The sequence below is a fragment of the Alexandromys fortis genome, unplaced genomic scaffold, assembly GCF_014885135.2.
Source record: "Alexandromys fortis isolate MF-2015 unplaced genomic scaffold, M_Fortis_MF-2015_v1.1 scaffold_282, whole genome shotgun sequence".
Classification (NCBI taxonomy): domain Eukaryota; kingdom Metazoa; phylum Chordata; class Mammalia; order Rodentia; family Cricetidae; genus Alexandromys; species Alexandromys fortis.
The window spans coordinates 558,455-580,125 of NW_026068199.1; the positions used below are offsets into that span (position 1 = coordinate 558,455).

At 49.5% G+C, this 21,671-nt stretch overlaps 2 protein-coding genes across 7 annotated transcripts; one reads left to right on the forward strand and one right to left on the reverse strand.

The window, feature by feature from the left end:
• Positions 1-14: 14 nt before the first annotated feature.
• Positions 15-6,530, reverse strand: Tsen34 (tRNA splicing endonuclease subunit 34). 3 transcript variants are annotated; one of them, XM_050129845.1, is made up of 5 exons: positions 6,515-6,530; positions 4,793-5,039; positions 4,290-4,641; positions 3,899-4,156; positions 15-340 (listed from the first exon to the last, which is right to left on the reverse strand). In XM_050129845.1, exons 2-5 carry the CDS (start codon positions 5,033-5,035, stop codon positions 153-155), a joined length of 1,041 nt encoding a protein of 346 aa, XP_049985802.1. In that variant the 5' UTR covers positions 5,036-5,039; positions 6,515-6,530; the 3' UTR covers positions 15-152. The 3 variants fall into 3 exon arrangements, with proteins under 3 accessions (XP_049985802.1, XP_049985801.1, XP_049985800.1); XM_050129844.1 differs by lacking the exon at positions 6,515-6,530 and adding an exon at positions 6,117-6,275; XM_050129843.1 differs by lacking the exon at positions 6,515-6,530 and adding an exon at positions 5,698-5,978.
• Positions 6,531-6,641: 111 nt separating this feature from the next.
• Mboat7 (membrane bound O-acyltransferase domain containing 7) lies at positions 6,642-21,615 on the forward strand. 4 transcript variants are annotated; one of them, XM_050129841.1, is made up of 8 exons: positions 6,642-6,928; positions 7,556-7,634; positions 7,739-7,868; positions 8,324-8,450; positions 11,698-11,857; positions 14,009-14,369; positions 16,103-16,279; positions 20,587-21,615. In XM_050129841.1, exons 2-8 carry the CDS (start codon positions 7,559-7,561, stop codon positions 20,975-20,977), a joined length of 1,422 nt encoding a protein of 473 aa, XP_049985798.1. In that variant the 5' UTR covers positions 6,642-6,928; positions 7,556-7,558; the 3' UTR covers positions 20,978-21,615. The 4 variants fall into 4 exon arrangements, with proteins under 4 accessions (XP_049985798.1, XP_049985797.1, XP_049985796.1 ...); XM_050129840.1 differs by having other exon boundaries at positions 6,642-6,918; XM_050129839.1 differs by lacking the exon at positions 6,642-6,928 and adding an exon at positions 6,935-7,178.
• The last annotated feature ends 56 nt before the right edge of the window (positions 21,616-21,671 follow it).

The following is a 21,671-nucleotide window of genomic DNA, read 5'->3' on the forward strand; positions in this document are numbered from 1 at the left end:
AATAAAGTAATAAAGTATTTAGTGTTCAAAACTCTGGAATCAGGCAAGGCGGGAGAACACAAGCCTCCATGCAAGATGGGGGGGTGAGGAGGAGGAGTTGATCATCTAGGAGGGTTCTTGGACACATAACCACACCCTCCTCAGTCTGCAGCTTACTGCAGGCTAGCCCACTGTAGGGAGGTGTAGACAACCTTCCCATCAGGCTGAGGGGAGCAGAGAAGCAGGGTCTTTCTGACACTGGTTCCCAGGCGGCCGGCAGAGACCAGGTCCTGAAGTGGGATGGGGTCCTCAGCAGCCCAGCACTGAGCAATGTAGTGAGCGTGGAATCGCAGCGGGTCACCTGAGAGAAAGACAGATGCATAGCAGTTCCCATCTGGACAGGCTGGAGCACCGACAATGGATCCTTCTGCTTACTGCATTTTAGGTTCCTTTGTAGTGCTGTGTACAGAAGTCAGGGCCTTGTATAGATTAAGTATTCTAAAATTTTCTTTTGATTTATTTATTTAAAGTATATGAGTGTTTGCTTGCCTGCATGCGTGTATGTGTACCATGCGTGTGCCTGGTACCTGCCTAAGCCAGAAGAAGGTATTAGATCCCACAGAACTGGGGTTAGAAGTAGTTTTGAGCCACCATGAGAGTGCTGGGGACAAGATCTGGGTTCTCTGCAAGAACACCATTGAGCCATCTCTCCAGCCCTCTTTTTCCATTTTTTTCTGAGACAGCTGTTTCATGTGACCCAGGTTGGCTTTAATGGCCCAAGATGGTTCACAACTGCCAAGACACAGAAGAGAAAGCAAAGAATGGTTACTTCCGTGGTACAAGGTACACCTACCTGTAAGACTAAACAATATGCAACTATCATGATTAAAAGATATAGTGAGACAGGCTTGTAACCTCAAGCACATAGAAGGCTTAGGCCAGGAGACTCTTTGAGCTTAGGAGTTCAAGGCCAACCTGGGTACCATACAGACATTTTTACCAAAATAAAAGATGAAAAAGAAACAAAAGAAAGCAAGTCAAGATTGAAAGATAAGTCGTAAGTGCTGGGATGTAGCTGCAGACCACTTATGGAGCACAGGCAAGGTTTGATTTCTAGTGCAACCACAAAACATTAACAGGACCAGGCCGGGATTCTAATAGACTAAAGAAGAAAAGATTTTATAATAGAATAAAGCAAAAATCAAAGTCCTATGCCAATCCGAGCACTTGGGAGGCAGAGACAAGTGGAGGTCTTTGAGTTCCAAATCAGTCTGGTCTACAGAGCAAGTTCCAGGATAGCCAAGGCTACAGTGAAACCCTGTATCAGAAAAAAAAAAAAAGAGAAAGAAAAAGAAAAAAAAGAAACAACTAGATTATCAATAGGATTTCCCCACAAATACGTGCCAGACGGTAAACATGGGTTAGTTTGATAGTTTTTTTGTTTTTTGTTTTGTTTTTTTTTTTTTTAGTTTTTCAAGACAGGATTTCTCTGTAGCTTTGGAGCCTGTCCTGGCACTAGCTCTTGTAGACCAGGCTGGTCTCAAACTCACAGAGATCTGCCTGCCTCTGCCTCCCGAGTGCTGGGATTAAAGGTGTGCGCCACAACTGCCCGGCCGCGGGTTAGTTTTGTAGGCTCCGCCAGTGCAGCACTGCAGCCACATGCTCTGGAAGCAGAGGCCCTCGGAGGGCTTGGTAACTGAACAGCTGACAGTCTGTCCCTGGAATAGGTGAATCTAAGTTAGCAGGACAGGAACCCGAATAAGACTATACAAGAGGGTGAATCACAGGCAGTGAAAATTAAAAACGGAGAGCTGGAGAGATGGCTCAGCAACTAATCTTCCACTTTTCCAGAGAACCAGACTTCAGTTCCTCGCACTCACATCGACCTCCCAGCTGCCTGTAACTCCAGCTCCAGGAGAATCTGATACCATCTTCCGATCTCCCTGTGCACCCACGCACATAACACCAAAAAACAAAATCAACAATCTTTAAGAGGGGGAGGAGGTGAGAATCTAAACCATGAGACTGTGAAGCATTCTAAGGAGACTGTTGCTATGTCCCTGCCTGGCAGATGGGTTCCTGGCAAGAGTTTAGCCAAAAGTGCGAGTCTCTGGCTGTTAAAGACTCCAATCGGCTGAGAGGGTACATCAAAATGCTTGAGAAACTAATCCTGTAACTGTTTTCCTGGTCGCTTAGCAATTCTGAGCCTCAGGCAAAATTTAAAAATAAATTTAGAAGCATTACAGTGATTGAGGCTTTGGACACTATTTCATGGGCAACAACGATTCTCTCAGCATCCGGTACACTGAGTACTCACTGTTTTAGAAATATTGACATATTAGAACTAATTGGTCAGTGCCAGACCTGAATGCTTATGCATTTTAATCATCTCAGCACTTCCACGTTTGAGGACAGTCAGGGATCACCCTGTTATAGGAAAGAAAAGAAGAGGACAAGTAGTTCAGCTTAGGGTTCAATTTAATGCACAGAATTAGAGCTGGATGTGGTGGCACACATTTGTCATCCTAGCTCCCAGGAGGCCGACAGCAAGAAGATTGCTTCCAACTCAAAAAAATAAAAAATGAAAAAGCATCATGAAATTAACTGATTTAAACTAGTAATTTTAGGCCGCAGTAGTTTTATCTACAAAAAGGAGTCTCACTATGTTTCATATGTTGCATAGGTTGGTTTTTTAATCTCAGGTCAAAGAAATTATGCTTCAGTTTCCCAAGTAGTTGGGGATACAGGCATACTGAGACCTAGCTAGAATGTCAATGACCACGGCTACTTAAATGCCATGCAGGCATCTGCATATCCATATCAACACATAATCTACCATACACTTACCATTTTTTTTTCACTTTTGATTATAGTTTTCACATGCATGATCCTATACTTTTTCTGTTTTCAGACAGGGTCTGGATATCCAGCCCTGGTTGGCCTGACCTCACTATATAGCCTATTCAAGTCTTAAACTTGTGGCAACCCTCCTGTCTCGAATTCTAAAGAACTAAGATTATAGGCAGAGTCATCACACCCCATTTTTCTTTTCTTTCTTGAGATGGGTTATCATGCAGGCAAAGCTAGTCTCAAACTAGCTATGCCTTCAGTTATCACTAGAGACATGCACCACCATACCCAACTACAATCCTACACATTAATTCTTTGAAAATTAACACTATGTTCTCGGACAACTGGGTTGCTTTTGTTGTTGTTGTTGTTTTTCAAGACAGGGTTTCTGAGTAGCTATGGAGCCAATCCTGGAACTCACCCTGTACACCAGGCTGACCTTGAACTCACAAAGATCCACTTGTCTCTGTCTCCCTAGTGCGGGGAATAAAGATGTGCGCCAACACCACCTGGTGCTGTTGCCTGGAACTCAGAGATGCACCTGCCTCTGCCTCCCCAGGACTGGGATTAAAAGATGGAACAACCTCTCTCAGTTTAATTTTTATGTTTTGCCCTTACTAATAGTGACTTTGCTGCTTTTAATCTTTCAATTCTATAAAGAATCCTGCAGGGCATGCGCTCATATGTTTTGCGCACATTTGCAAGGATTTCTAAGCCAATCTTCTAGATCATAATATTTATCAAGAGTTACTAAATCAAGCCAGCTGCTGTGACACAAGCCTGTAATCCCAGCACTTGGGAAGCAGGGAAAGGAAGACTTTGCATTCCAAGGCTAGCTTGTGCAGCATAGCAAATTCCAAGCTAGTCGTGGCGACATAATGTGACCCTGACTCAAGCCAAACAAGTTATTAAACTACTCTCCAGGAGCTCAGGAAAACTCTCTCATTAGCCACTGTCCTTCCCTGAGTCTCCAGGGCAATGAGTCCCCAGGGTGTAGACAAAAGAGAAAGTGCAGAATAAAAAGACCAGCAGGAAAGGTACAGCCACCAGAGCCCCAACCTGAACTCACCAGGATAGACCAGGAAGTCACCACCGAACTTCCCAGCTGCGCTGAGGAAGAAGCCTCTCTCCCACAGGTCTCGGTAGATGCTGTAGCGCAGCTCGTGGGCAGGGCGGCCAGCACGGGGCCAGTCTTTGGACTGCACACGCCAGTCCAGAGGCTTAGCCTTTACCGGCCGAGGCCTGGCAGTGGCCAGCTGGATGAGCAGGGCTGACCTGGGCAAGGGGGTCACCCCGTTTGAAGGCCCTGGCTGGGGAGATGAAGAGTCTGGGGGAAGGTATAGAGAAGAATTACTGAATCCACAAGGCAAGGTGTCCTTATCCCCCCAAAACCTCAATTAAAATTCCCTAAAGCTTCCTTCCCTCCTGCCCCAAATCTGAACTCCAAACACTACTCTCACCTGCTCCCTCCTGCTCGGCAGTAGCCTGGCCATCATCACTGGTTTCACTCCCTTGGGTAGCTTCGCTCCCACTGGCTTCTTGGCCTTCATCTGCCCCTGAATCCTGCTCCAGCTTCTGCTTCTTGGCAGCCTGGCCATCATCACTGGTTTCACTCCCTTGGGTAGCTTCGCTCCCACTGGCTTCTTGGCCTTCATCCGCCCCTGAATCCTGCTCCAGCTTCTGCTTCTTGGCAGCCTGGCCCTCTACAATCTTCTCTAGGAGCTCCTGACGACGGGTCTCACGGGCCTCGGCTGCCAAAGTGCTTTGCTCCTGGAAACTCTGCTCTTGCTGGCGTTTGAACGATGCTAGGGCCTGAGAAATAAACTTAACTGGAACCCCAAGACATAGCCTGCGGTCCCTTAGGAAGACAGGAATCCTGACCCTGTTTACAACCTCCCAACAGTGTCCTTCCAAAACAGGCCATCCCAGGCTTTCCCACCACAAGGGCCTTTTCGCTTCTTACCAAGCCATGGTTGCGGGGATCCGGGCGCGGGGCGCTGACGAGCGTCACGGCGCCTATCTCAGCTAGGAGCCGGGCTTCCTCCGGCAACAGCAGAAGCGGGAGGCCCAGGCGCGAGTTCTGGCGGGGCCCGCGGGGCAGGGCGCCCACCGTGCGGCCCCCGACTCCCAGGCGCTCCCGCAGCGCCTGCACGGCCTCAGCTCCCCACACCAGCAAGCGGCCATTAGCAACCTCCACCACCAGCATCCTCCTGCAAAGTGGGGGTGTTGGTCACCCAAACAACCCCGCAGACCGGACTGAAGCCTTCTACGCCCCCGTGCAAGCAAGGTCCGCCCCTGAACCCGAGGGGGCGGGACCGGGGTTGCCACCTGCGCCCCAGGCCAAGCCCCACCCGGAAGGACCGCTCGAGACCACGCCCCTCGCCCAGGTCCCACTGTTCTGCTCCCCCCCTCAGGTCCTGGTGACCATCATCTCGGCCAATGCGTGCCACCGCATCACGTCTCCTCCCGCCATAGCGGTGCACCGCCCTTTTCGCAAAGTGGGTGTCTTCTTTCGGGTGTGTCCATCAAGTCCCGAACCTCAACGTAGATTGGCGATTTGCTCAAGCCACACCCTCTTTTAGAGACTTGGAACCCAGACCCTCCCATGTCGAATTTCCGAGGTTCGCCTTTTCTGCCTATTCACTTAGGCGGACTTTAAAGAACCCAATCCTGTCTTGCGCAAGTGGTTCGATGTTCCAGCATCCTCGGTTCGGCTCAATCCGGAGCCCTGCCCACCCTAAACACAAGAGTGTCAGCCTTCCGGTGATCTCGGCTCTACTACCGAACGCATTCGGGAGTGCTCGGCTCTGTCGAATCAGCCACCCCTGCCAAGTCGCACCTCCAGCTGTGACCCCGCCCACTCCCTACCCAGTTTCGGGAGCTGTCGCCCACGATTGAACTCTGGACGCAGTGCACGTCTTAACTTCTCTTCACTCTGTAGCACTGTCTTCGGTCAGAGCCCATAAGTCAACTGCTAGCCAACACTCTCAGTAGAGGCGGAGCCGGCACTACGTAGCGCGTCCTCCGTCATCCCGTCACGTTAGCCGAGCTGAAAACCTGAGGCGAGCCCTCACGGCCGCAGGGTCTCCAAATGTGGGCCCTTGAGGGTCACCGCCCTTGTCCCTACCCCCGTGCCTACCGAGTCTTGTAGGCCCCGCCCCGTTATAAATGATCTCGCGTACTGCCTTTTCCGGTCTTCTATGGCTCCGCCTTCCTCCTCCCCCAAATAAGGCTAGATATTTCGAGAAGCTCTTGGCTCCACTTGTTATTCCACTAAGTCCACTTACCCCTGATTATTTCCAAAGTTCAGACAAAACCTCTGGTCTCACTGGCATTTGACAGTGACCTAAAACGTATTCAACTATCCGAAATTAGTCCAGGCTTTTGGCTCCGCCTACATCCTGCTATTCTTTGACACACACCACCCGTCTGATTCCGACGATTTCCGAAGTAAGCCGAAGTGTGTGGCCCCGCCCACATCGGGCTGCGTTTGTGAGCCCGCCTAACACTAAACAGCGACTTTTGGAACCGATTATCTCCGAATCACGCCGAAGCGTGTGGGCCCGCCTACATCCGGCCGAATTTGTGAACGCTTCTAATTCCGAACCGTGACGCTAAGAATTCGCCTATCTCCGAAGTAAGCCGAAGTTTGTGGCCCCACCTCCACGCCGTGAGCTTGAATTACCGAGTGTACCCGAAGGAATCCGAAGCTGAGGGTCCTCCTCTTTCCGAACGCCGAGCTCCAGGTCCCGCCTCCTTCTTAAGTCACAACCCGTTTTCATCGGGACTCGAAGCCTTGGCCCCGCCTCTGACCCGAAACCCCGCCCCCCTTTACTGGCAGCTCTTTGCCCTGGGGCCTCCCAGAAAGAACGGGGCAGGCATCCTTCCACGCTTTGGTGTTCTGGGTTCTTTTCCCACCGTGCTGTATGCGTATTGCATCCGCTTTCTGGGCCTGGACCGCGCAGCCCAGCGGGCACCCTCGGGAACCGGCAGTGCGGGGGCGTGCTGAGCTGAGGAGGCGTGGCCCGAGCAGGGGCGGTCGCGAAAGAGGGATTTTCTCTTCAGCCTCCTGGTCCACGGACGGTTCAGGTGGGCCGAGGTGGGGTTGTACGGAGGCGTCGCTGAAAATCGTAAGGTGGCTGGGTGCGGGGACGGGGACCAGAGCGTGGCCCGGCTGGGTGGCGTAACCGCCTGTGGATCTGCTGGGGCGGAATCGGATCCACGCGGGGCTGGGCTACGGAGGGAGCCTGCAGATCAGACAGGGTCATCGCCTTCTCTCCGGGGTCTGGATTGGAGAGGAGGCCGGAGCTCTGAAGACAAGTGGATGCTAAATGCTGGATTTCGCCGGGGTGGGTAGCGGTAGGAGTCCTGGGTTTGGGGGTCCCCTGAGACATAGGGGAGTCTGGGGATCCAGACAGGATTCTTAAGGATTCCTGTGTACTCAGAGGAAGGTGGGGATGGTGTGGGTTCCTCGTCTATCAGAGAGGAAGGGTCTTGCAAAGGATTGTTTTCCGGGCCAGAAGGTGTTTAGATGTCTAGGTCTTAAATAGAGGCAGAAATGCTTTTGATTTGTACGTTGGCAGAGGATTGGGGTGAGGGGCTTGATTCCTGGGTCCTGGAAGGAGGAGTGAACTGGAGGCCTGGCTTCTCAAAAGTAGGGGATTCTACTCTCAAAAGAGGAAGGGGCTGGAATACTAGTTCTCACTGTGAGCCCTTCCTTCCCCAGACCATGACACCCGAAGAATGGACCTATCTAGTGGTCCTGCTTATCTCCATCCCTATCGGCTTCCTCTTTAAGAAAGCTGGTGAGTCAGGTTCCGTGCCCAGTGGAAAATTAGGGTGAGGGAGCTGAGGTGGGGGATCACCCCTCCCGAAAGTTCTATGCTTACACTTTACCTTTTCCTTTCAGGACCTGGGCTGAAGAAATGGGGGGCAGCAGCTGTCGGCCTGGGGCTCACGTTATTCACTTGTGGCCCCCACTCTTTGCATTCTCTGATCACCATCTTGGGAACCTGGGCCCTCATTCAGGCCCAGCCTTGGTGAGAAAGAAAGGAGGATGCAGAGAAACAGCAACCTGTTTCCTCGTGGGGTCTTCCATTTCTTCTCTTTCAGTCTCTTGCTGCCTGCTGTTTCTCTCATGTTTCTCCGTGTCTTGGACGTGTTTCTTCCTCTCTCACCTTGTTCTGCACCTTCCTGTCCCTGCAGACTTGCCCCAGTCCTCGATGTCCACATGATGGTAGTCATTTGTAACCCAGTCCTGCACTCTGGCTGGCTCTCTTCTTCACCACAACGCTTATCTCTTGACTCCTTCATTCTTTTCTTTCTCTGTGGCTGTGCCTCTTCTGTCCCTGCCTGCCATCCACTGGTCCTCACTCTCTCCCCCTCTTTTTTCAGGCTGAATGGGGGAATGGTGGGGTATAAAGCCACACTCAGGAGAAGGAAGCAGGGCCAAGGTCCCTGTACCCAACTCTATAACTTCCCACCTCTGTCCTAGCTCCTGTCATGCCCTGGCTCTTGCCTGGACCTTCTCCTATCTCCTCTTCTTCCGAGCCCTCAGCCTGCTGGGCCTGCCCACTCCCACGCCCTTCACCAATGCCATCCAGCTGCTGTTGACACTGAAGGTGAGATTTGGGGAACACTACACCCCTTTTTTCTCCCTGCTAGCCAGGTAGCAGCATTCTTGTTCTCTTTTCCCAGACTAGACTTTCTCATAGTCAGGGGAGGGCTATGGATTTTTTTTTTTTTTCTGGTTTTTCGAGACAGGGTTTCACTGTAGTTTTTTTTTATTTAGAACCTGTCCTGGAACTAGCTCTTGTAGACGAGGCTGGCCTCGAACTCACAGAGGTTCACCCACCTCTGCCTCCTGAGTGCTGGAATTAAAGGCGTGAGGCACCACTGCCCAGCTGGAATTTTTTTTTTTTTTAAATCTTTCACAAATCCTGAGCTTGAAACTTCACACCTCCCTGGGGACAGAGTTGACCTCTCACACACTCTGGAGGAGGTCTTCACCTCTCCACTCATTCCGTGGTCAGGAGATATCACAAGCCACTTGGCTCACCTGGAATGTGCCTGCCCAGCATGCTTTGCCAACATGCTCTTCTTGACTCTATAGCAGACCATCCTCCAAGGAGGAAGTAGCACTGTGGAGAGAAGGTAGCTGGCCCAAGGGCACAGCTGGGACTACCAGATCTCATTTTGTTATTTTGTTCCTGAGAGTCTCTTTAGCACCCTATGTTGTCCTCAAAGAAAAGATGACTTTGTACTTTTTTTTTCTTGGTTTTATGAGACAGGGTTTCACTGTGTAATCCTGCCTGTCCTGGGAACTCGCTATGTAGACCAGGCTGGCCTCAAACTCACAGAGATTCACCTGCCTCTGCCTCCCTGGGTGCTGAGATTAAAGGCGTGCGCTGCCACCACCCCATGACTTTGAATTTTTGTTCCTCCTGCCTCCATCTCTTAAGTGCCAGGATTGTAGGTGTACACCACTGTGCCTGGCTTATATGGTACTAGGGAATCAAACCAAGGGCCTCAAGCGCACTAGGCAAGCACATGACCAACTGAACTACATTCTTAGCCCTGGGTTCTATTCTTAATCTCCTCGGAAGAGGGCAAAAAGAGGCCAGCCCTCAGTCCCTAGCACAGACCACAACGTTGGTGAGCTCTTGTTATGTTCTGGGCTCCAGCAACATAGGCCTGGACAGTCCTGCCAGTCTGAGAACTGGTTTCTCCAGAATCCTTTGTTCTTATGGAAAACTCAACAGTAGGCAGGGATTGGTCAGCTGTGAGTTGGAAGGAGACCCTTTCAGGGTGTGTATGGACCTGCACGTGTAGGTGTGAACGGGCTGGGGTGCCACAGACTATGTTTGCCGCGTCCACTTTCTGAATAACATGCTGTTGAATGGATTTCCTTCTATAAGGGGCTGAGATCCCTTGAGAAGAAAGTTTTTCATTTTACTAATTTGTTTTTGGTTTGCTGGCCAGAAGACAGGATACGGCAAATTTGCCTCTTCAAATTATTAAATTTGTGAGTACTGAAAGAACTAAAATATAATGCAATGAGATGAGATAGATAAACTTCTTTATCAGAGTTGAGCAAATGGTTCATTGATGTAATCTCAGCATTTTTTTTTTTAAAGCCTCTAAGCTGGGCATGGCATGCCTTGAATCCCAGGACTCTGGAAGCAGAGACAGGTGGACCTCTGTGAGTCAGCTTGGTGTACGTAGAGAATTCCAGGATAGCCAAGGTTATTTAGATAGACCCTGTCTCCAAAAATAAAAACACCCATCCCTTCAAACAAACAAACAAACAAAAAGGCAGTCAGGAGAGATGGCTCCGTGGTTCAGAGTACTGTTCTTCCAGAGGACCTAAGTTCAGATCCTGGCACCCAGACAGATGGGCTCTCAAACATCAGTAACACCAGTTGCAGGAGATAACAACGACGCATCTGCACACACAGGCCATACACACAGACACACAAAAATAAAAATACATATTACAGACAAAAAAGCAAAAAGCTAGTGGGGGGCTACCCACCCATAATCCCAGCACTCAAGTGAAGCCAGAGGAAGAGTTCAAGATCATCCTTAGCTGCGTACTGAGTTTGAGAATAGTTCTGTTATGTAAGACTCTGTCTGGGGGAAAAACAAGTCTAGATGACTATGGAAGTGGCCTGAGAGACTGTGGGCTGTAGGCAGGTGAGTCAGAGTCACCTTGGGAGACGTTGCTTTGAGGATAATTTTAGGGTTTTGAAGTTTTGTTTTGTTTTGTTTTGCAGTGGCTTGGTAAAGAGGAGACAGAGTTGTCAAAAATGAAAAAAAAAAAAAAAAAAAAAAAAAACCTTGGGCCTGTAGCTAGGTCAGAGAAAGAATTACATGTTGTGGGCCTAGAAGGGGAAAGTGGTTTGGTTGTTGTTGTTGTTGTTTTGTTTTTCGAGACAGGGTTTCTCTGTCCTAGCTATCCTGGAACTAGCTCTTGTAGACCAGGCTGGCCTTGAACACAAAAGAGATTCACCTCACCACCGCCCAACAGAAAAGTGTTTTTTAGAGCCCCTTTCCTACCCCTTGAAACCATCTTGTAGGGGAAGCCCTGCTTCATTCTCTTTCCTCCCTCTCTCTGCTGGGGCTCTGTCCACTGAGCCTAGCAGAAAGCAGGAGGACACTGATGTGTTCTTTAAGTTTTGCCTCTCGATAAAATAGGGAGAATATTTTATCTATATCCTCATCCTGACCCCTACCCAGTAGAGTCAGAAAGGAACAAACAAGCTTGGGGTGGGAGAAATACCTCAGCAGTTAAGAGCACTGACTGTTGTTCTAGAGGACCTGGGTTCAATTCCCAGCACCCACATAGCAGCTCACGACTGTGTGTAACTACAGTTCCAGGGGACCAAACACCCATGACAAAATACTAGTGCACATAACAATAAGTAAATAAGAAAGGAATGAGCTTGGCCTAGTAATGCAGGTATATAATCTCAGTTCTCCAGAAGGCAAGTTTGGAGGATCACAAGTTCAAGGGCAACCTAGACAACTCCTCAGGACCATGTTTCAAAATGTAAAAGAGGAAGAGGGGATGTGGTTCAATGTTAGAGCACTAGTGTTGCATATGCAAGGCCCCGTGTCAGAGCCTTGGTGCAGGAAGGAAGGCAGGTAGGCAGGCAAACTGTGGGATTGGATGAAAGCAGAAAGAAGAACAGGTAGAAAAGGAAGGTCTAGGACCGAGCCTGGGGATGGCCACCAACTAAAGGTTCCTTCCACCACTCTGGATATGTAGTGCCATCCATAGGTGGAATCTCAGTCCTAGGTATAGACTGAAATGTGTGTAAAATGGCCTGGGGCACTGATCTCATGCCTTCCTCTTTCTTCCCACAGTTGGTGAGTCTGGCCAGTGAAGTTCAGGACCTCCATCTGGCTCAGAAAAAGGAAATCGCTTCTGGCTTCAACAAGGAACCTACTCTGGGCCTCCTGCCCCAGGTCCCCTCTTTGATGGAAACACTCAGCTACAGCTACTGCTATGTGGGAATTATGACAGGTAAGTGGCCTGCCCAGCACTGCTGGGTCACCCTCTGCCTCATTCCACCCAGAGTTCTGTTCCTGTTTAATGTCCCCTGCTCTGTCCCAGGCTACCTGTACTCTGTCAGCTGCTATCCTGTCCTCAACACATCTGTCTGCTGTGGGAACTAACCTTGGAGGACTGCTTCCTTTTCACCTATTAGGGGCCAAAAGGAGATCTAAAGGAGATAGGCCTGTGTAAGCCAGGGGTTTGCAGCTCAGAGTCTTCCGGGGGTGGGGGATAGGAGGCTGGGGCCACAGTATTAAATACTGAACCAAGGGCCTTATATGTGCCAGTCAAATGCTCAAGGACTGAGTTATAGCCCCAGCCTTTTAGTTTGGTTTGGTTTTGCTTTAGATAGGGTCTCACTTTGTAGCCAAGACTATTCTAAATGCTCTATGTAGCCGGGTAGCCTCAAATTCACAGAGAGCTTCCTACCCCTGCCTCCCAAGCTAAATTTTTATCTTGAGATAAGGTCTCTGTGTGTTTCTCGGTTGGCCTTGAACCTTTGATTGTCCTACCTCAGCTTCCTGGGTAGGTGGCATTATAGGCGTTGTGCCGCCTGAACTGAATGAGGAAGTCATTGCGTTGGGTTCATTTGGTGCTAGGGACTGAACCTAGGGCCCTGTGCATGCTAGGCAGGTAAACTCTACCAACTGATCTACATCTCCAGACACACTTCAGAGGTTTTGGCTTTGTTCCTTTGTTTTTGAGAGAGAGTTTCTCTATGTAATAGCCCTGACTGTCCTGAAAATCACTCTGTAGACAGGCTGGTCTCAGATTCACAGAGATTGGCCTACCAAGTGCCGGGATTAAAGGCTTGTGCCACCACTGCCTGGCGGATTGTTTCTTCAGTATTTGTATGTGTGTGTGCGTGTGGTGTGTGTGTTGTGCATGTTGTGTGCATTTGCTCATGCATGCCTTGGTGTGCATGTGGTGGTCAGAAGACAATGCTCTGGCATTGGTTCTTACCTGCCATCTTGTAAGATAAGGGATAGAACTCCCATGATCACTTCTGTCTATGTATCTTTACCCACCGAGCCATCTTGCTTTGTCTGATTTTATTTAGTTTTAAAAATATATGTGTATGTGTGTGTGCCTGTTGTGTGGAGGCCAGGAGAGGGAGTTATAGTTATAAACCTTCTAACATGTAGGCTGGGAACCAAACTTGGGAACCAATACTCTACTGAGTTCTCTCCAGCCCCTTTGTTTCATTTGACACAGGGTCTCCCTATATAATCCAGACTGGTCTATTAACTCTGGACCTGGCTCAGCTTCCCAGGATCTGGAATTACAGGCACACACCCCCATGCCTGCCAGATTCCTTGTTTGTTTTTGTTGTCTGCAATGCTGGAGATTGAACCTAGAGCCTGCTTGTTAAGTGAATGTTCTACCACTAACCTATATTTCCCAGCCCCGCTTTTCTTTTTTTTTTTTTTTTTGTACAGCCTCATGGAGCTGTTATTTATGCATGCATCCATTTAAAGTGCCCCAGCTCACTGGCTTTTATATATCCATAGAGTTGTGAAACCATCACCAGTGCACATTTGTCTGCAGAACAGCCTCATCTCTGAAAAGGAGCCACCTAACCTTTAGTCATTAACACCAAGCCGCTTCCATTCCTGCAAACCATGGGCTTCTGTCTGTAAAGACGTTTCATATAAATGGAATCACAGTCATGGTTTATGGTGAACATACAAGGGCTTCAGCATCCATCCCTTCGTTCAGTCTCCATTGATGCTCCCTGGTCCAAATCCCTTTGTACCTCAGGAACCTCAGCAATCCCTCTGCTTGTCCCCACTCCACCACCTAAGCCAGCTCAGCATCCAGAGGGAGCTTAGGAAAAGTTGTCAGGAACCAGCTCTTCCCTGCCAGGGAAATCTACAGTGGTTTTCTGGTGTCCTCTAGAGGACTTTGTCCTCTCCCCTTAGGCCTTATTCCTCAACTCTCTACGCCTCTCCCCTTTGTAGTTTTGAGCCTCTCCCTCTCTCTTCACAGACCTCCTCAACTCCTCCTCTTCCTCCCCTCTCCCGTTTCCTTTCTCTTCCAACCTGCTCCTTTCACCTCCCACTTCCCCAGTAGACACAGATACACACCATCCAACCACCTGCTCCTTGCCACCTTCCACAGGCCCATTCTTCCGCTACCGCACCTACCTGGATTGGCTGGAACAGCCCTTCCCGGAAGCCGTGCCCAGCCTGCGGCCCCTGCTGCGCCGCGCCTGGCCAGCCCCGCTCTTTGGCCTGCTCTTCCTGCTGTCCTCCCATCTCTTCCCACTGGAGGCTGTGCGTGAGGATGCCTTCTACGCCCGCCCGCTGCCCACCCGCCTCTTCTACATGATCCCGGTCTTCTTCGCCTTCCGCATGCGCTTCTACGTGGCCTGGATTGCGGCCGAGTGCGGTTGCATTGCCGCGGGCTTCGGGGCCTACCCCGTGGCTGCCAAAGCCCGGGCCGGGGGTGGCCCCACCCTCCAATGCCCAACCCCCAGCAGGTCAGGCGGCGGGAGGGAGGCTTCCCAAGACCCAGCAGGCCCCACCACCGAGGGTTGGCTCTGCCCCTAGTAGGGAGGAGAGCAGGGAGCAGGGTATAGGGCTACCAGCTGTGGTTGACAGCCTATTGCCCCCTGGTGACTATCACCTGCCTTCCCTGGGCACCAGGGAAACTATGTGTTCCTGGTACCTACAGATTGCCCCTTGTTGCTAGCACTTGTCACCCCTCAGTATGGCTAATTGCCCTCTATTGCTAGGGAAAGAGAAATGGTATCATAGCAACCACATGCCTACCCTGTGTTGCCATGGAAGTGTCACCCCCAAAACAAGGTCCTTCCTGGTTGCTGAAGATACTATCGTTTGGTGGTAGTGGGTCCACCTTCTGTTCCTAGGGAAACAGTTCCTTAGCAATTGAATTGCCCCTCTGCTGAGGAAGCTATATCTCTAGCAACCATGGTTCCTTCCTTCTTGCTGATAGCCTTGCTGTTTGTGGCTGTGAATTCTTTCCCTTGAACTGCCTGTCTTGCTGAGAGCCAGCAGCTCACCGTGATATGTTCTCACAGAGCACCTCCCAGTGGCCCTATTTCTAAGGAAGTAACATCTTGGCTGCTCTCCTCCAGCTGAGGAGAGTACCACTCTCAGCAACCACAGGTCATCCTCTCCCCATTGCTGAAGCTTAACCCTTTATTAGTAAGGCTACCCAACCCCAGCACCGTCATTGATGGGTGAGCCACAAAACTAGTAACTACAGAGTTCTTATCACGTAGGAAGCATCCCTTCTTGTTGATAGGAAAATGGTATCCCTAGCAACCAGTAGTGAACTGAATCTCTGTTTCTAGAATCCATTGTCATCCTTCCAGCTGGGGAATGGGGTACCAGCCTCTCTGTAAATTATAGCCCACCCCTTACTAGAGGTGTGCCACCCCGGTTGTGGTAAACTGCCATGCTGTTGGACAGTCACACCCCAGGATGTGATTTTACTACCACTGCCCTGGTAACTGAGTAGACCTCCCACTGCTAGAGAGAGGATGTTCTTCAGAGAAGTCAGGCAGAGAGTAAATGCTGTTTTAAGTCTACAAGTCCCACTGGCAAAGGATGCCTTCCCTCCCATGGCTAGAAGCCACTGGAGGTTCACATAGGTCCAGCATCTTTCTCTGTAGCTGAAAGTGTTGGTGTCAGAGACCCGAAAACCTCTGATATTTCTGGAGGTGACACTTCTCGAACAATCACAGGGACCAGGAAAAAGGCCTGTTCTGAAATAATTTTCTGAATAGCCTAGGCCTTGTTGCTAAGGAATGCCTTTTCCCTAGCAACAGAGAACATTGAGAGTCACGAGGCCTAGAATATCTCCCTAGCAACCATGAACCACCTTTTTAGAATGGATACTTTTCTGGCAGCTGCTCTGCCCCAGAGTTCAGAAGGGACCACACTTGGAAACTGTTCCCAACATGCTGAGCTTGGTTGCCAGTGGACTTGATAGCTTAGCAACCATAGCCTTTCAAGGCTTTCTGTGACTTATTAGGCTCCATCTAGTTACAAAGAGCACCCACTATTAGTGAATTGTGGCCCACCCACCTGACTCCTACGGTTACTCTCGAAAGTCATAGCCAGAGAGAGAGGGAGCCGTCGCCTGTCCAGAACCCTTTCTTTAGCATTGGGCTGGGACAGAAGCAGGTGTCAGGAGGGGCCTGGCTGAGCTGCATGTCTGTCCCCATCCTCATCCTCCACTCCCCAGTCCGGAGAATGCAGCTTCCCTGGAGTATGACTATGAGACCATCCGTAACATCGACTGCTATGGCACAGACTTCTGCGTGCGGGTGCGGGATGGCATGCGGTACTGGAACATGACGGTGCAGTGGTGGCTGGCACAGTACATCTACAAGAGCGCACCTGTCCGCTCCTACGTTCTGAGGTGAGGGAGCCCCACCTGGTATCAGAGATAGTGCAGACTTCATCTCCCAGTAGATCCTATGGTAGTATGTGGGGGTGGGGGTGGGGCTTCTCTAGCTAAGCCCCAAGTCCTGAGGCTCATGGGAGTTGTAGTTTCTTGGGCCTGCTAAGGTAAATCCTCTGGGCCTAAAGTCAGCACCATTCAACAATATAGTCATTCTTGGATCCCAGAGATTGAACTCAGGTCATCAAGCTATAGGGCTTTTTACCCGCCAGGCTATTTTGATAGATTAAGGCTGACCTTAATCTAGATTGGTAGCCAGTCATGACCTAGTATCCAGATCTTCCTGTCTCTGTCTTCGTGGTGTAGATGTGCACTATCATGCCTGACTTGTTGCTTGGACTCTTGTTTTGTTCTTGAGATAAGGTCTTACTCTATAGCCATGGTTGTTCTGGACTTGTTATATAAACCAGACTGGTCTCAAACTTCAGCTATCCTCCTGCCTCTGCTCCCTCAGTGTTGGGATTACAGGTTTGTGGCCCCATACCTGGCCAACCTTTTTTTTTTTTTTAACTGTTTCTTTTCCATTCACCTTCCCATTTTGCTCAATTGTCTGCAGAACAGCTCTTGGCCGCTCAGTGGTGGCTTCAGCTTATTCAGTGGCCTGAGCAGTGGGAGCTGCAGACAAGTCCTCAGCCTAACTTTTAAGTTGTTTTCTTTCTTCCTGTTTTTTGTTTGTTTGTTTTTTTTTTTTTTACAGTGCAAACACTCAGCCTTTCCAAACTGTCACATGTGGTCAGTGGACACAGAGATACCATCCCCTGATAAGTAGTTAATGAAGGCAGCATATGAGCTAGATTTCCCCCGGCATCATGGGAAGTGTGGCTTAAAGATCCACTCTAAGGAGCTGGAGAGGTGACTTCAGTGATTAAGATTGCTTATTACTTTTAGAGAAGACCCTAGTTCACTTCCCAGCACCCATATCTGGTTTATTGCCACTAGTAACTCCTGAAGATCAAATGCTCTGTTTTGGCCTCCTGGCACTACCCTCAAATGTATAACCCCCAACACACACATGCACATACACAATTAAAATCTTTTTAAAAAAATATTCATGAGGACTGGAGAGATGGCTCAGAGGTTAAGAGCACTCACTGTCTGCTCTTCCAGAGGTCCTGAGTTCAATTCCCAGCAATCACATGGTGGCTCACAACCATCTACAGTGAGATCTGGTGCCCTCTTCTGGTCTATAGGCATACGTGCAGACAGAACACTGTATACATAATAAATAAATCTTTAAAAAAAAAAGATTCACTCTGAGTCAGATATGCTAGCACACACTTATAATCTCAGCACTCTGGAGGTTTAGGCAGGAAGTTTGATGTCCTGGGCATCTTAGTGAAATCACATCTTCAAAGGAACAAAAAAAAAGATGTACTCTGTGTCTGATATGCACAAGGCCCTGGATTCCATCCCTAGCATCACAAAGAAATTAAGAAACAGTCTGCTCTGGCCTTGTAGGGAGAATGCATAGGAGGTGTGGGCAGCAGAGGTGGGACAAAGGTGAACGTGAGCTTCTGGGTACCTAGGTGGGCGTGACGGAGAGCAGTCCCTCAGCCTGGCTGACACTGGCTTTGGGAGGAAGAGTTGGGGCTTAGCGTACTCAGCAGCAGCAGAGCAGAAATGAGCCCTGCTTTCCAGGCAGTGGGGCTGTTGGTGACCCGCAGCACCGGAAAGTCTTTCCAGAAAAGAGAGGAAACTGTTGGGACGTGGGTGAGGAAGAAGCCTTGAGTTTCATCTCATTAACTTAAAGACTATCGGGTGTCACTGGAGAGGTAGGTAGATCGTAATGTGATGCTGGCACTTAACGAAAAGGTGTTAGAAGTAGGCACTGAAGCCAAGAGGAAGTACTCACTGTCCTGGGTGTGGAGAGGGGTGAAGGCAGGAGGATTGGGAGTTCCAAATCAGCCTAGATAACAAAGTGACACACTGTCTCCAAACAACAGAGCTAAAAAGGGCTGGTTCTTCCCTCCACGCCTGGCCATCAGTTTCTTCTCCAAGACCCACGTGGTGGAAGGAGAGGACTGACTACAGCCAAGTTGTCCTCTGAACACCACAACTGCTTCATGGCACACAAGAGCGTCTACACATAAGTAAACGTTACAGGGGTGTGTGCTGGGAATGCAGGCCAGCTGGTAGTGTGTGCAGGTGGTGCTGTGCGTGTGCCCTACACAGCATCGGGAAGGTGGAAGCAGAAGGATCAGGAGTTTGAGGTAAGCCTAGGCTACAGGATGTTTGAGCGCTACCAGTTACAGGTGATGCTGTTAAAACTCTGGGGATTAGGTCAAAGCCCAGGGCACCGCAGTATTTTGATTACTTATTCTCAATTAGGGGTAATTGCTACACCCTTGGGGGACATATGGCAATGTCTGGAGACTTTTTTGTTTCCAGGGCATCAGGCATACCAGGCAAGTTCTCCACCACTGTCTTAGCTAGGGTTTCTATTGCTATGATAATACACCATGACCAGCTTGGGGAAGAAATGGTTTACTTCAGCTCATAGTTGTCCATCACGGAGGGAAGTCAAGGCAGGAACCTGGAGGCTGGAACTGAAGCAATGACTGTGGAGTGGTGCTGCTTACTGGCTTGCTCCTAAGGCTTGCTCAGTTCCCACCCCCAAGACCACCTATTCATAGTAAGGTAGGCTCTTCCACATCAATCATCAATAAAGAAAATGTTCCCTAGACTTGCAGAGGCTGATTTGATGAGGTTATTTTTCTTAGTTGAGATTTCGTCTTCTCAGATGACTCTAGCTTGTGTCAAATTGACAAAATTATTAAAGGGGGGAAAAAAGGACAACCACTAAACTACACCCCACTTCAGGAGACATTTTTGCTAAGGCTGAGAGATTTCCTTTGGCATCCATGAGTGGAGACATGAGATTCACGTCTGGTACCCCCTGCTTCTCATATAGTCAGTCAGCATTATTCTGTCACTGCAGAACTTGTCAGGGACAAGTCCCTAACAGGAAAAGAACCCAGGGGCTCATGCTGCTGCCAGAACTGCTGGGTTCTGCTCAGTTGGAGAATGAAGTAGAAAATGCATTCTGTGTTCTTTTTTTTTTTTTTAATTTTATTTATTATGTACGCAGTGTTCTGCCTACAGGCCACAAGAGGGCACACGATCTCATTAATAATGGTTGAGAACTGTCCTGTGGGTGCTTGAACCAGGGTCCTCTGGAAGAACAGCCAGTGCCCTTAACCACTGAGCCTTTTCTCCAGCCCTCTGTGTCCTTTACAGATGGTCAGAGCGTGAATTTATGGACTGAAAAGTTAGGGAAGTAAGGTTTGGAAAGATACTTACTCTCGCAGAGAATCTGAATTTGGTTTCCTATTACCCACATGACAGTCCCAGGACAGGTACCAAAAGCTACACAGAGAAACCCTATCTCAAAAAAAAAAAAGAAAGAAAGAAAGAAAGAAGGAAAGAAAAGAAAGAGAATTAAATCTCTTCGTAAGAGAGTGAACCAGCCAGGCATGGTGGTGCACATCTGATCTCAGCACCTAGAAGACAGGCAAGCAGATCTCTTACGAGTTCAAGGCTGTATAGTGAGACAAAAATGAGAGAATAAAACTTTAGGATCCACCAAGGAGGAGCGGACCATCCCTGGAGGTTTTTTATCTTTTACGGTTTATTTATTTTACGATTTGCATGGGTGTATGTATGCGCACCACATGCTTGTCTGCTGCCTAGGAAGCTGAGAAAGGGCACTGGGTCCCCTGAGACTGGAGCTGCGAACTTGTGAGCCACAGTGTGGATGCCAGGAACGGAACCTAAATGTTTTGCAAGAGCAAGAAGTACTCTTAGCAGCTAAGCCAACTCTCCAGCTCCTCCTACACAGATTCTACATACAGGGTTTCTGATGCAGATGAGAGGATCCTAAGAACTTATAAACATAAGTTCTTTCCAATATTAACCAAGTCTGACTCTGTTTAACTTGAGATCTCTTGAGTTCAAGGCCAGCCTGGTCCACAGAGTGAGTTCCAGGGCGCCAGGGATACACAGAGAAACACTGTCTCAGAATGCTGGTGATGCAGCTCAGTAGTACATTATTGTCTGGTGTCTGCAAGGCCCTGGGTTCAATTCCCAGTGACAATTAAAAACCACAAAGGCACCTTGAATTTCAGGATACAGGAAGTGTGAGTAGGCCTGAACTCGATCGGTCTGAGGAAGAAGGACCAAGGTCTAACCTTGGTCTGAGGGAGGAGGACATGAGACAGTGCGTACTGTACTGAAGCCTGGACTTCTGATTCAAACTCTTTCTTCAGGAGCGCCTGGACCATGCTGCTGAGTGCTTACTGGCATGGCCTCCACCCTGGCTACTACCTGAGCTTCATGACCATCCCGCTGTGCCTGGCCGCAGAGGGCTATTTGGAGTCAGCCTTGCGGAATCATCTGAGCCCCAGGGGCCAGCAAGCCTGGGACTGGGTGCACTGGTTCCTGAAGATGCGTGCCTACGACTACATGTGCATGGGCTTTGTGCTCCTCACCATGGGTGACACGCTCCGGTACTGGGCCTCCATCTACTACTGGATCCACTTTCTAGCCCTGGCCTGCCTGGGGCTGGGTCTAGCTTTGGGTGGGGGCAGCCCCAGCAAAAGGAAGACAGCCTCCCAGGCCACCACCGGCCAAGCCAGGGAAAAGCTCCGGGAAGAGTGAGCTGTGTTGCTCTGGCCTGCCAGCCAGCGCAGTCTTTGCTTGGGAATTCTGTGAACCGGGCTGTATTCTCCTTTACCCAGCAAGAATCCCTTGTTTGGCTAGGAGCCTGGAGAGGATTCCTCCTTCCTAACAAATCCCCTGCCTCTGATTTAAACAAAGCTAGGGGTACCCTTCTCCCAGATGCTCGCCGCATCCTGACTTTTCCAAACCTCCCTCTGCTGACATCAGGGTATTACTGTCCACTCTTGTCCCTGTCTCTGCAGCAGTCTTCAGGTATTCAAAATGCCAACTTCCCAAAACGCAAGGGCACAGACCAATGGTCATGTGGCATCTTGGACAAAGTCCCTGTGGGTCCCCAGTATTGGGGCAGGAGCTTCAGGGCCAGGTTCTGTAAAAGGGGAGGAACAGCCTTCCTGTTTTCTTGGCTTTTATCATCAATCCAGTATTTCAGAGACCATGACCTTACACATCCTGGAGGAGAAACCAAGGTACAAGTAAGCAGCCCCAGGGGAACACGCTCTTACAGTAGCTTCTGTCTGAGCCATTTCTAGGCCCCCACACAACCTGCTACCCAGTGTCATCCTTGGCCTGTGACAGGTCAGAATGTATAAATCTTTCCCAATAAAATGTTACATGTGCATCTGTTTGTGAGTGTGTCTGTGGGCAACAAACCACCAAGGTACACTTAGCCCAG

Bases quoted from the DNA above. Each gene is read 5' to 3' on its own strand.
- Tsen34 (XM_050129845.1), bottom strand. From the start codon at position 5,035: ATGCTGGTGGTGGAGGTTGCTAATGGCCGCTTGCTGGTGTGGGGAGCT. The intron at 4,642-4,792 runs GTAAGAAGCGAA...TTTATTTCTCAG, and splicing joins ATCCCCGCAACCATGGCTTG to GCCCTAGCATCGTTCAAACG. The intron at 341-3,898 runs GTGAGTTCAGGT...TCTTTCTCTCAG, and splicing joins TGACTTCCTGGTCTATCCTG to GTGACCCGCTGCGATTCCAC.
- Mboat7 (XM_050129839.1), top strand. The intron at 8,451-11,697 runs GTGAGATTTGGG...TTCTTCCCACAG, and splicing joins AGCTGCTGTTGACACTGAAG to TTGGTGAGTCTGGCCAGTGA. The intron at 11,858-14,008 runs GTAAGTGGCCTG...CACCTTCCACAG, and splicing joins CTATGTGGGAATTATGACAG to GCCCATTCTTCCGCTACCGC.